This window comes from Manduca sexta, chromosome 28 (assembly GCF_014839805.1).
Source record: "Manduca sexta isolate Smith_Timp_Sample1 chromosome 28, JHU_Msex_v1.0, whole genome shotgun sequence".
In the NCBI taxonomy this organism is placed as follows: Eukaryota; Metazoa; Arthropoda; class Insecta; order Lepidoptera; family Sphingidae; genus Manduca; species Manduca sexta.
In genome coordinates this window covers 3703204-3715868 of record NC_051142.1, presented here as the reverse complement: position 1 = coordinate 3715868, position 12665 = coordinate 3703204, and the positions used below count along the sequence as shown (strand labels likewise).

Sequence of the window (12665 nt, the reverse complement as noted above, 5' to 3'; positions counted from 1 at the left end):
ATATGAGATGAGAATTTTCGAAGTGGAATTTGTTATATTAGCACATCTATAGCTGTAACTGTGCACTTTTATACCGCTTTTATAGGAGAGTAAAAGAGATGAAACGAACTTGCGGCCAGTATTTGTCTCATATAATGCTCATTGGTCGACGGGAGCCCCTTGTAGAAGCGAATGCGTTCGGCCCCAGCATAATCAGTGCAGAAGCATAGAAATAAGGCAATTACTAGCTGCACATTTTACAGTGTAAAATTCGCTCTTTCTATAGAGTGGGTAATTTTATGAAAGTATAGCTCAGTTCATTCTCTGAGTCTGTGTTTTTAAGAATATTCTACATTTGAAACCAGTGATTGTGACTTTAAAAATAGGACAAATTAATGTTGGATGATTATATATTGTGACGACTATTTTATAAAAAATTACTGCCTGTATATAATATGAAAAGCCTGTTTTAGTTTGAATTTTATATATACCTGCAATATTTGGTCCGATCCTAGTACATTCCAAGCTAATCGTATAAGTTAGCGATGTAAGTAAATTAACGAAACGTTTGCGTATGTAGTGGAAAGCGAATTTTGAACTAACGTAACGTTTTCTAAGATATATTTGCTGATTGGTCGTTTTCGAAGCTATACTTTTCTAAGATATACTTGGTGTTTGGTGTTTTGTCTTACTACTATATACACGAATGACTCATTTCGCTAATATTGCTATTATTTGTAAGACATCCATTGTATGTAATTATTTGTAAGATTTTTGTCCAGTAGTGCTGGCGACTACTGTTTTGCGACCTATCTCTATATTAAAAACATTTATTATGATGTGTTCTTTTTATTTTTATGTCTGCATCCGGTACTATTTTTTTCGATTATAAGGGCCTGTATTACGAATTTCAAGTGATATTTTCTTGTCAGTTATCGCTAATGAGTACTAATTTTATTTGTATTGTCTCATATTTTGATTTTATAAAAGAGTGTATGATAAATATTAATACCGGTTTTTTGGCTGTCAACTTAACTGACTTGGAATTTTTGCCTATCAAGCAAAATTTATATTTACAATGCGATCGATCATTGCTATCAGTGATGCGATATACCATATCTATTTATTTGAAACATTATTTTCTGCACATAACTTGATTTTTAATAGAAAATGCATCTAACCAATGCTTAGAGAAAAAAAATCCTCATCATATTAAAAGAATTAAGATTCTACTGAACCATTAAAACAAAGGATATATTATTAGGTAGGAAAAAAATAAAATTGATGTATAAACGTATATTTACAACTTGTTACACTTATGTACAAAGGAACAATAACAAATCGTACAGCAACATCGAGTACAATAAATATCACAATATTACAATGCTAACACTTCATTCAAATTATAACCCAATCTATGCCTGTAAATTTTGCTAATTTAAAATGCTTTGACAATTACACTGCACTTCGTAAATTAGAAAATGTTTAATTGATTCGAGATAAACTTACTCAATTACAATTTTATAAATTATACGTAGTAAATACTGGTTTGTTTTTAGGTTATCCAGCTCGAAGGACCAATTTAGACGATTACAAAAGTGCTAACGTTACACGCATAATGCACATTCACAGTTATAGTAACATTGACGAAATGAAGCATTTAGGTATCTAAACCTTTGCTTTACCATCATCTCCGACACTGTATATTTTCATTTTACTGAAAAACTACCTTTCTATAAACGAAAGCATACCCACGCTTTGTATACAGTACTTAATGCGAAACACTGCACTGTATTTGATCACCTTGATATAAATGAATTTTATTAGCACTTCTCAAACTGTTTCTTTCGCCAAATTACGTAGAACCATAAACTCCACACGCAATTACCCAACTACTTTAAGATGTTTTACGTATCTATAGTGTTTCACATCGCCTGCTTGCCGACTATCGCTTCAATATCCCTGACTTCCTTCGCACAGGCCTCGGTGAGAACTAGAGGCTCTCCATCCGTGATGAGCACGTCGTCTTCAACCCTGATGCCGACGCCGCGGAACTCCGCCGGAACTGACGTGTCGTCAGGCCGAATGTAAATACCTGGAGATGGTTTATTTTGGTTTTTAAAGCGAGTGTATATTAGAACAGTCTATAATCCTTAAATTGTCTTTACGTGTGTTGTAATGTGCCAATAAGCAATACGAACTCTTGTGATAGATAAGTCGAATACGGGGTCATTTTGACATTGCTTTAATATTTAAATCACATACTCGTCTTTACCTCTGCTAACATCATGCTACAAATCATACACGAATAACGAATATTTTCACTAACAATTCAACTTTTACTTTTTTGTATTTTTGATCATTATAAATTTGATGAATGTATAATGAAGTCCCGTTCGTACCCGGCTCGACGGTGACGACCATGTTGGTGGCGACGGGCACGTTGCGGCGCACGAGCGGCGAGTCGTGCACGTCCAGCCCGAGGTAGTGCGACACGTGGTGCGGACACAGGCGGTACGCTTTCTGCAACACACATATACCTCATTCCACACGGAGGTAATGGGGGTGTTTCGTGTGCTTTGGGGTGTTTTAGGATAAGGGGACTGATGTAAGCTCATTTCTCGACGCTTTCAATCGTAGTGTGCGTGTGCATTTATATCACTCACGCACACTATAAGTGATTAGGGTCAGTAGTGGAGCGCGTCTTTATGGATGAAATGCTCTATACTATCATGTCTTCTAGCCGCTTTAGGAGTAAGGTAGAGGTGAATCATATCCTTATTTCGTCAGTTACCTGGGGTGTCGTTGCTTCCTTCAAGATTTGTTTCGATATTTGCTGATTTGGAGAATTTAGTTTTTTAAGTTATCACTAAAATTTACATATAACTATTGGGTCTTTTGATTTGGTACTTTTTTGTACTTGTCCAGGCGGATAAGGTTTTACTTGGACCTCCATTAGACAGAAGGATCCAGTTTTTCTGAACGATTATGGTATGGTATAGAAAACAGCTTATTAGAGTGACTCATCGATTTGTTATTTTTCCAAAGCTCTTACCCCGATAAGGTCGTGCGAGTCGATGTTCTTGGGCAGGATGCCCTCCTGCTGCAGGTGGATGCCGAGCAGGCGACACATGCTGTCGAACAGCTGGTCCAGCGGCGGACGGTGCTCGCCCAGAAGTTCTATTAGGCGTTTCTGAAATATCAATAGTTTATATATAGGCCACTATTTCTCGTATAACATCTTACATATTAGGATAATATGGAATATAATGCGAACTTAGAATAAACAAAATGATGAATGTCCTGGTTGCACGTATGCCTATTCCCTTTGGTAATAAAGGCGTAAAGTATATTTTTTAAAATAAAAAAATCTAACATTGAATCTTAGATATACGTGTGGATATCTGTGCGTGTGCGCATGCGTGTAACTATGTGCGTACGCTTGCGTGTGCGTTACCTGTACGTTTAACACCAGCTCGTACAGTATCTTGTGATACTTGGAGAACTGCCCCGAAACGGGCCACGTGCGCGATATGTCCGAGTTGTACAACCATCGCTGACTACCTGCAGGCAATAGAAAAGTATAAAAAATGATTATTTTAATTACAGGTGTTTTCTAATTATGTATCATCATCATCACAATCAGCCCTGTATCATTATATACTCTCCTACTGCTGGGCACCGGCCTCCTCTACTACTGAGAGGGATCTACTACTGAGAGAATTATGTATCAACTACATTTTATTTAAAGGTTGTTTAATTTTGTATATATCTAATGTCTCGTTTCGAATATTTCACACAATTTTGTATTAAAAAAATGTTGCAGTTAAAACAATGGTGGTTTAACAGAAATAAGCATTTAAAGCTAATAGTAGTTTTGTCTCTAGTAGTCACGTCTTTAGTACTGCACCTGAATCAATGAGCACCATCTCCCCGCCCTGAGCAGCTGGTTGTTGGTGACGTAGTGTATGTGCGTGGCGCGCGCGCCGCCCGCCACCACGGGCGGGAACGCGAGCTGCTCCGCGCCCGCCTGCTTGCAGCTGTACTCCAGCACCGCGTTCAGCACGTGCTCCGATACACCTGCACATACAATTCATTCATATTATTAACTAGCTTTTGCCCGCGGCTCCGCCCGCGTTATAAAGTTTTTTAAGGCTAAAGTTTTTCGTTATAAAAGTAGTAGTTTCCCGGGAGCCTATGTTCTTCCCAGGGTCTCAAACTGTCTCCATACCAAATTTCATCTTAATACGTTAGGTAGTTTTTGAGTTTAACACGTTCAGGCAGACAGATGCAGCGGGGGGCTTTGTTTTATAATATATTTTTTAGAACTTTTTAAGAGGAACAAACCCGTCATACATCATTGTTGCATAACTTTAACCGTTTACGCAGCGCACGCAACGGAAGCTCTTAAAACTAATACATTGTTCCCGTTTTGCAACATGTTTCATTACTGCTCCATTCCTATTGGTCATAGCGTGATGATATATAACTTAGAGCACTCCACAAACAAAGGGCTATTAAACACGAAAAGATTTTTTCAGTTCGAATCGGTAGTTCCTGAGATTAGCCATTACTGCTCCGCTCCCATTGGGTATAGCGTGATGATATATAGCCTATAGCACTCCACGAACAAAGGGCTATCCAACGCAAAAATAATTTTTCAGTTTGGACCGGTAGTTCCTGAGATTAGCCATTACTGCTCCGCTCCCATTGGGTATAGCGTGATGATATATAGCCTATAGCACTCCACGAACAAAGGGCTATCCAACGCAAAAAGAATTTTTCAGTTTGGACCGGTATTTCCTGAGATTAGCGCGTTCAAACAAACAAACAAACAAACAAACTCTTCAGCTTTATATAATAGTATAGAAGTATAGATTATAATCAAAAAACTTTATTTGTATTATTTTTTAGACCTCTTTTTAATAGTCATGAAGACAACACCGTTATTTTAACAGATCAATGTTTTTTATGCATTGGGATTGCATTAGTTTATGTTATGAAGACTGCCAATGGTAAAGTATATGCGCTTTTGCAGATGCGTGATGTACGCTAAGTTCAAAGACATCTAAATTCTGAATAGACAAAATCAATTTCAGAAAATTTTTTGAACCTTCAGAGTGACCAATGACTCGTAAAATTAGTACAAAAGTATTTCATACTCCTTACCTGGTTTAGTACACGCCATAGCCATATTGACACTCTGAGAGCCAATGTAGCAAGTTTCCTTCATGAGTTCAACTTCAGCGGGTGACTTGATGACTCTCATGAAGTGGATAGTCCGCTGTGGGTCTGCTAGTGTCACTTGACCGTCTGGCCGCAGCACCGACCGGACAGTCTGGTGGATCTCTGGATTCGCCGGCGCATCGTTGTGGTACCACAGCACTGATGGCTTCGATGATGTTGTTATTCTGTGTGTAAAAATTAGAGAAAATAATTTAAATGAAAAATATTAGATATATCTTATATGCTTTAAAATTGATATTGAAAGCCTCGAAATGATTCTTTCGTGATTAGTTTTACTGTGTCATTGTATTTATCAAATTGATTTATATAAATATTGCTTTTTATTGCTTTTATTGCTTTTTACAGATAGTATAAAATAGATTTAAATTATCTCCAAATGCTAGATTTATCTCTTGCGAAACAAGAGCGGGAAATAAGGGAAATATTAATAGCCCACTTGTTCATGAAGCTGCCGAAGCTTTCGACGGGTCGCGCCTCGTCCACCGCGAACAGCCTTGTGGCAGCCGAGCAACCCGTCCGTGGGCCTTCCCACAGCTCAGCATGGCTGTCCTTTTCATTTACGAATAATATACTCTGTGGAATGTTGTTTAATATACCTGTTAAATGGTAATATAGACACGGGACTTCTTAATAAGTGCATAATTTTAATGTCGAAGTATTTATTTAATTACAGGTATAAAAAAATCATTTTCATTCCTTCATGCTTATTTCCTGTATTATAAGTGTATTTCGATTACCTTAAAACTATCAGTTTGTGCTGGTTTCACCATGACCAATATAGAGGAGGGCTCTAGACATCCTGTAAGGTAAAAGAAGTCAGAGTTCTGTCTGAACACATACGGTATTTTGTCTGACATGTATTGTTTGCAAGCTGCTGGAATTACTATCTGAAACAAGGAAGTACATTTTATAAGACGGTATTTACATCTGATAAATAGTATGAATCTGAAAGTTTATAAGGATGTTTTGACGCATATCCACCAGTAGCAAAGATTCCATTTAACCTGATTTCTTCCGGTGTCCCTTTCATAACTTATGTAAAATATAATTATTATTTAAACAATTTATAAACTACATTTATGCATATTAGTAGTATCTATATGTTGTCAGGTTCCCTTTAGAAAAATGTTATTCTTCGCTACTGATAGCCAGAACAGGTTTTACATACATATTGATTAATTTATGAGGAAAAAGTCCACAGTAGGACTTTTGTACACTTTAACATAGTTATCACAAGCTAGGCTATGGGTCAAGGCTGATAAATACTGAAATAAATATAATAATAATCGAAAATCGCTTACAATATGACTTTTGTGCATGTTCTCAACTTCAGCAACTAACCGGCTGACCAACGTCTCTCTTCGTTCCCTGTACTCCATCTGAGTAATCCCACAGGTCAAGTGGTCTTGTTGTATGAGGTGTGGGTGTGTGTGGCACGTAGCTTGTCCCAGTATGCCCTTGGGTATGGTGAACTGCGGCCGCTGGACCTCTCCGGGAGGGTGGCCCATTGATGATGAAGACTGAGCTCTGATGAGGAGTGGGCAAAGAAGTTTCCTTTCTTTAGTGGCTAGGGAAATAAGGATATTAGTATTGTTTTTTAAGTATTGAAAGTAACAAGGCTCAATGTAATTATTTAGGAAAAAAAATTGTATACACAAATATATTTATTTTACTTCTTTGTGTTTAGATAAGTTTAAAAATAAAACTGATAAGATATTTTATAGTCTAATTAGTTCTTTTTCAGTTTTGGAGCCATGAAACAAATACTTATTAACGTGTAAAACAGAGTCATGTCCATATTACTAAATGCAATCACATACTCAACTTTACCTCCATATTGATATTAATGCAATGTTAAAATGGCCCTGTATAATAAAAAAAATGATTTATTTAAACTTATTATTTGAAATAAAAATATTTATGTGACCAACACTGAATGAAGTATGAAGTTTATATCAGAATAAAAAACAATAAATTGTTTATGATTGATATTATGACTATGCATTATCTCAATGAAAAAGTCTAATAAGAAATCTCTAAACAAACAAATACTCAATGAATTCGACCTTGTATTGTATTTAGTTGACCGATATTATTGTATAAGTATTTGAGTATAATTATATTGTATCAGTATGTATAATATAACCTGAAAACTTACCTACACTAGTTAGTAGTTTCCTGAAATTATGCATTGTATTTCCTCGATGACCTCACTTAATCAATTTGACCAATATTATAATACTTGGATAATTCAAAATAAGTTAATTTATAAACACTTGGCTAAATAAAACACACAAATTTTGACAATTGACAAGTAACAATAATTTGGCCTTTGAACATGTCATCGCGACATTTGGCTTTGACAGCCTTTAGAATGTTGTCAGGATTGAATTAAATTCCTGCAATTCGTGATAAATCAAATATTTTTCATGGTTTCAGGATTCAATGTTGAGTACCAGTATCATTCCACTTATTCTATTAGGAGATAGGTATATATATTTCCAAAAGTTTTATTTAACATTCTGTGTAACTGCTAGCTTCATTTATATTGCCACCATTAGGTAGTAGAAATAATGCATTATGGTTTAAGATCCAATTATTTCAAAATATAATCGTGCAAGATTACAAATGTAATTTATTGTATAATAACGATTATACCTATTTCGCGATTGTCAATTCTTCTAACATTCGAGTTAATTTTAATTTCCTTGTGGTATTACTGGCATTTCTTTTTACGCAACATTTTTGTATTAATGTTGTCAATTGGCGTTAAAAATTTGAAGCTTTTATAAAATAATTCGGTTTCGATGGCGTCGTTTTTTTTTTTTTTTTTTTTATAATTCGTCCTTATAGGACAGGCTATAGTCTTACGACCATACTGCCTAGTCTTACGTAATTCTTTTCTTCAAATTTAAATTCTTAATATATTGTCTTTCGTAAGTATTCCAATTAGTAGTTTTCGTAAGTATAGTCAATTCCAGGTAAAGTATAATCCATTTTTCCAATTGTCAAATCCAGAGTAAATATCAATTCAGTACGATTTTCCTCGTCAGTGAATATGTTTCATACTATCCGTAAAATATGTTTTTACTATCCTCTTCTTAATTTAAAGCTTCATTGAGATATAGAATTTGCAATTCCACTATTTGCTCTTTGCTCCATGTATTGAGCGTGCTTCAAAATTTCAAAAACTTAGAGTAAGTACTTCCTCTAAGTTCAAATATAATCAATGGCAGATATTATCTGTCAGACTCAGCTGTTAAAGAACTGATTATAATACATTTTATAATATATGTCTGAAACCAATATCCTGTAAAATAGTTAATAAGTAAGACTTAATAACAATATTTACAATATTACTACGTAATAGAAATTTCAACGAAACAAACAAAAAACAACTAAATATCATTTACAGTGTCTTTTATAAATTTATACAAGTAAACATAAGTTGAGGCATTCTTAAGCAACTCTTTTAAACATTGCGGGACCTGGTTAGGCTTCTTATAGATTTTAAAAGCTCATCCGCCAACACAAGGCGCTGAATGTTGAAAGATGAACATTCGAAGAAAATGTGATGTAGTGATTGAATTTTTTGTGATTGACAATATTCGCAATAGGGAGAATTAGCCATTTTAATACGATGAAGATGACAATTTAATCTATAATGACCAAAACGCATACGACAAATAATTGAATAAAATTTTCTATTGATAAAATTATTTTTCTTGCAAAACCAAGGAGTGGAGTTTATTTGGACATCCATACTAGCAAACCAGTTTCCTTTATTTTCATGGTGTGTGTATTGATATGAATGTCTCCCCATGCTTGACACATACGCTGTTTTAAGAAACTAACAGCGTCTGTGTGTGGTATGGATACAGTCATATCAATATTGGAATTAGGAATTAATTCTTGTAACTCAACAATTTTTGGCCAGGTAATCTGCCCTTTCATTTCCTATGACGCCAATATGTGAAGGAACCCAAACAAAACGAACTACTATATCTAATTTGGACAGTTCGACCCATAGTTCTTTTATTAAATAAATGACATAATTAGTGTTAGCATGAAATTGATTATTTGCAAGGTTTTCTAATACACTCCTGCTATCACTAACTATTATCCATTTAGTATGGTCAGAATTACAATTTTTATGTGTTTTAAAGCACTGAAAATGGCGACAGCTTCAGCTGTGAAGATACTAGCAGCTTTATCAATTTTTTACCGATGCCTATATTTGATGAGGGCTCATATATGGCAAAAGACACAGCCCTATCATTTTTGGAGCCATCAGTATATATAAATTTATGGTCTGAAAATTTTAAAAGCATATTGATTACTTCTTCTTTCGAGGGCAGGTCCTTTTTTGATTTAAAATTATATCAATAGATGGAAACTTACTAATGTAAGATCCTTCATAGCAAGGCAAAATGTGTTTTGATTGATAAATGTTCATGTTTTTAATAAAGCTCATGAACTCTTGAAGACCTTGTAAAATATAAATTGGTTTAGGGAGAATTGAGTAACAGAATGCAACAAGTTGGCCAAAAGATTATTATTAGTTACACTAAAAAGTTTTAATATGAATCTTTCTTTCAAGTAATTAAATCGAATACTTAATGGTGGGACATTACATTCTATTTGCATTGCATTTATGGGAGTGCTTCTGAATGCCCCGGTAATAATACGCAAACACTTGTTTTGCAAAACATCTAAACTATTTACAATTCTAGCATCTGCAGCAAAGCAATAAAACCATATTCAAAATGACTACGAACTAACGATTTGTACAATAACAACAAAATTTTGGGGTCAGAACCCCAATATGAACCAGACAAGGACTTTAAAATGTTACATGCTTTATTTGCCTTATTAATTATATGTTTTAAATAATTATTCCAGGATAAATTATATGAAATATGGACACCCAAAAATTTCACTTCAGATGTAGTGGGTAACAAACAATTATTATATTGCACAGCAGGTGTACTGTGACAATGTTTACCAAATACAATAACTTTAGACTTGGATGGATTCACACTGAGATCAAGGTAAGAAAAATAGTTGTACAATTTTGCTAATGCATCATTAATTGTTGAAACCACTTGTGATACATTAGTTCCAGATGTATAAACAACCAAATCATCTGCGAATTGTAAATTTTTAACATAAGGGCCCAATATTAGATTTAGTCTACGGATATACAATATGAATATTAAAGGCGACAATATACCCCTTGACAAACTCCTTTTGACGAAAGTCTAGGACCATAAAGGTGTCTATTAAATTTAGTAAATACTTCTCTGTTCATTAAGAAATTTTTAATCCACTTTATAATTTTTTCAGGAATCCCTATTTGTAATAACTCAAGGCATAGAATATCTATGTTTACACTATTAAAAGCACCTGCGATGTCAAAGAATACACCGACCAAGTTTTCATTTGCGGATATAGAGTTTTGTATATCCAGCTGTAACTGGCAAACGCTTTCTAGCAGAACGATTTCTACGAAAACCAAATTGATTGGAAGGTAATATATTATATTTTTCTACATAGAACTCTAAACGATGTTTAAGCAATTGTTCAAATAATTTACCAACACAAGAAGTAAGTGCTATAGGGATGCATAAGAATCGGGTGTAACTTTGGCTTATCAGGTTTTAAAATTGGTACAAGGCAATCCATTTTCCAGTCTTGTGGTATTATGTTATTATCCCAAAGAAGATTCAAGATTTGTAAAAATATCTCTAAACTTGTAACACTGAGCTTTTTGAATAAAATATATGACATTCCGTCGAGACCATAAGCAGAATCTCTACGAGATGAGATGGCTGATATGAGTTCTTTTATCGTAAAAGGATTGAGGAGAAAGCTATTGTTGGTATTTACATTATTGGTAAAAAGTAATTCTGGAGTTATATTGTACAGAGTCCGAGTATATTTCTTTAAAAATCAGATACCCATAAGTCATCTTCATGATTATTAAAATTATAGGTTTTATTAAATTTTCGCATAAATTTCCATATGATAGACAATGGTGTGCATCTATTAAAGGTTTCACAAAGAGAGAACCAACTTTTTCGCCTTTCTATTTTTAAAGTTAGTTTTTAACTGCTCTAAGCCTTTTGAACTGTAAATAAGTTTCCTGTGTGGGATTATTCTTGAAAGATATATATGCAGTTTTGAAATTTGATACAGCCTGTGTACACTTTTGATTCCACCACGGAAGTGTAGGGCTTTTCCTATTGTTTCTCTGACATGAATGAGTTGTAATATTTGAGTTCTCATACAAATATGATCTATTACAATTGGGAATAGAATTCGCAGCTGCAGTGCGCAAAATTTTGCAAAAAAGGAGATATGAGTCAAGAGGAGTTGTATCATCTATTACAAAATCTACTAATAAAACATCAACTTGTTTTCTATACATTTGCCAATCCACCAGTTTGTAATTTGGGTAAATGGGCAAATGTACAGAATTAAAAAAATTTCCTTGAGTGTGAATGTTGGGTTGACTAATCATTACTTTTATGATTATAGGAATATGATAACTAGTACCAAGAGGACAATCATGTACAGACCAGTCACAGTTGAGAGCCAGTGATGAAGATACCAATGATAAATCCAAAGCATTGGGTCGCCATGTTGGAGAACCGATAGTCGTTGCTTGCCCATCATTAAGGAGAACCAAATTATTATCCTCAATAACCTCTAGAATATTTCGACCACGCGGGCTGTCGGAACCACAGCCCCAACAAGTGTGATGAGCGTTAAAATCGCCCGCAAATATGAAAGGACTAGGAATAGACTTAACCAATGTATCAAAATTGTTTTTGCTGAAGACTGGGTTAGAGTTTAAAGGACTATAGAAACTAACTATACATATATCTTTATTATTAACTGTTATTTTCACACATACATTTTGTAAGGAATTATCGAAATAGGTGTTAATTCTAGAATAAATAATGCTTTTATGTATTATAATTGCAACACCATTGTGTTTGTTACCACAATCATTCCTTTCAACATTGTAATTTTTAATTTTAAAATTTTGTTCAGGTTTTAACCAAGTTTCACTGATTATAGCAATATGAATATTGTGTGTATAAAGAAAATTAATAAATATATGTTTGTTACTATTCAGACTTTGGGCATTCCATTGTATTATATTTAAAGTTGATAAATCCATTATGAAGATGAAGGGAATTTATTACTTAGCGTTGCTTTTAAAACTTCTTTAATGGAAGTAGAATTAATAGGGGCATCTTTATTACTTATTATTTTAATAATTGTTTCAACTAATGTGCTTATAAATGTATCCGATTTCATTAAATTATTAATTTGCGTATCTAAAGTACGAGCAGAAAGAGCTGGAAATGCATTGGAGTCAAAAAGTTCTGAATATGTGGCATTTCTAGATTTTATTTTATTTTCTTCAA

At 34.2% G+C, this 12665-nt stretch overlaps 1 protein-coding gene and 1 long non-coding RNA gene across 6 annotated transcripts; one reads left to right on the top strand and one right to left on the bottom strand.

The window, feature by feature from the left end:
- Window positions 1–1260: 1260 nt before the first annotated feature.
- LOC119191061 (xaa-Pro aminopeptidase 3-like) lies at window positions 1261–7587 on the bottom strand. The gene is given in 11 exon segments (XM_037444920.1): window positions 1261–2074; window positions 2382–2502; window positions 3035–3172; window positions 3437–3543; window positions 3890–3922; window positions 3925–4059; window positions 5149–5390; window positions 5663–5799; window positions 5964–6113; window positions 6528–6793; window positions 7385–7587. Coding segments are annotated over 11 exon segments (1533 nt in total). The 5' UTR covers window positions 7419–7587; the 3' UTR covers window positions 1261–1904.
- Window positions 7588–8122: 535 nt separating this feature from the next.
- On the top strand, window positions 8123–12665 carry LOC119190997. 5 transcript variants are annotated; one of them, XR_005113329.1, is made up of 4 exons: window positions 8123–8423; window positions 10129–10277; window positions 10573–10756; window positions 11767–12665. It is a non-coding gene; the product is annotated as an uncharacterized LOC119190997 (long non-coding RNA). The 5 variants fall into 5 exon arrangements; XR_005113333.1 differs by having other exon boundaries at window positions 8125–8162; XR_005113332.1 differs by having other exon boundaries at window positions 8189–8207.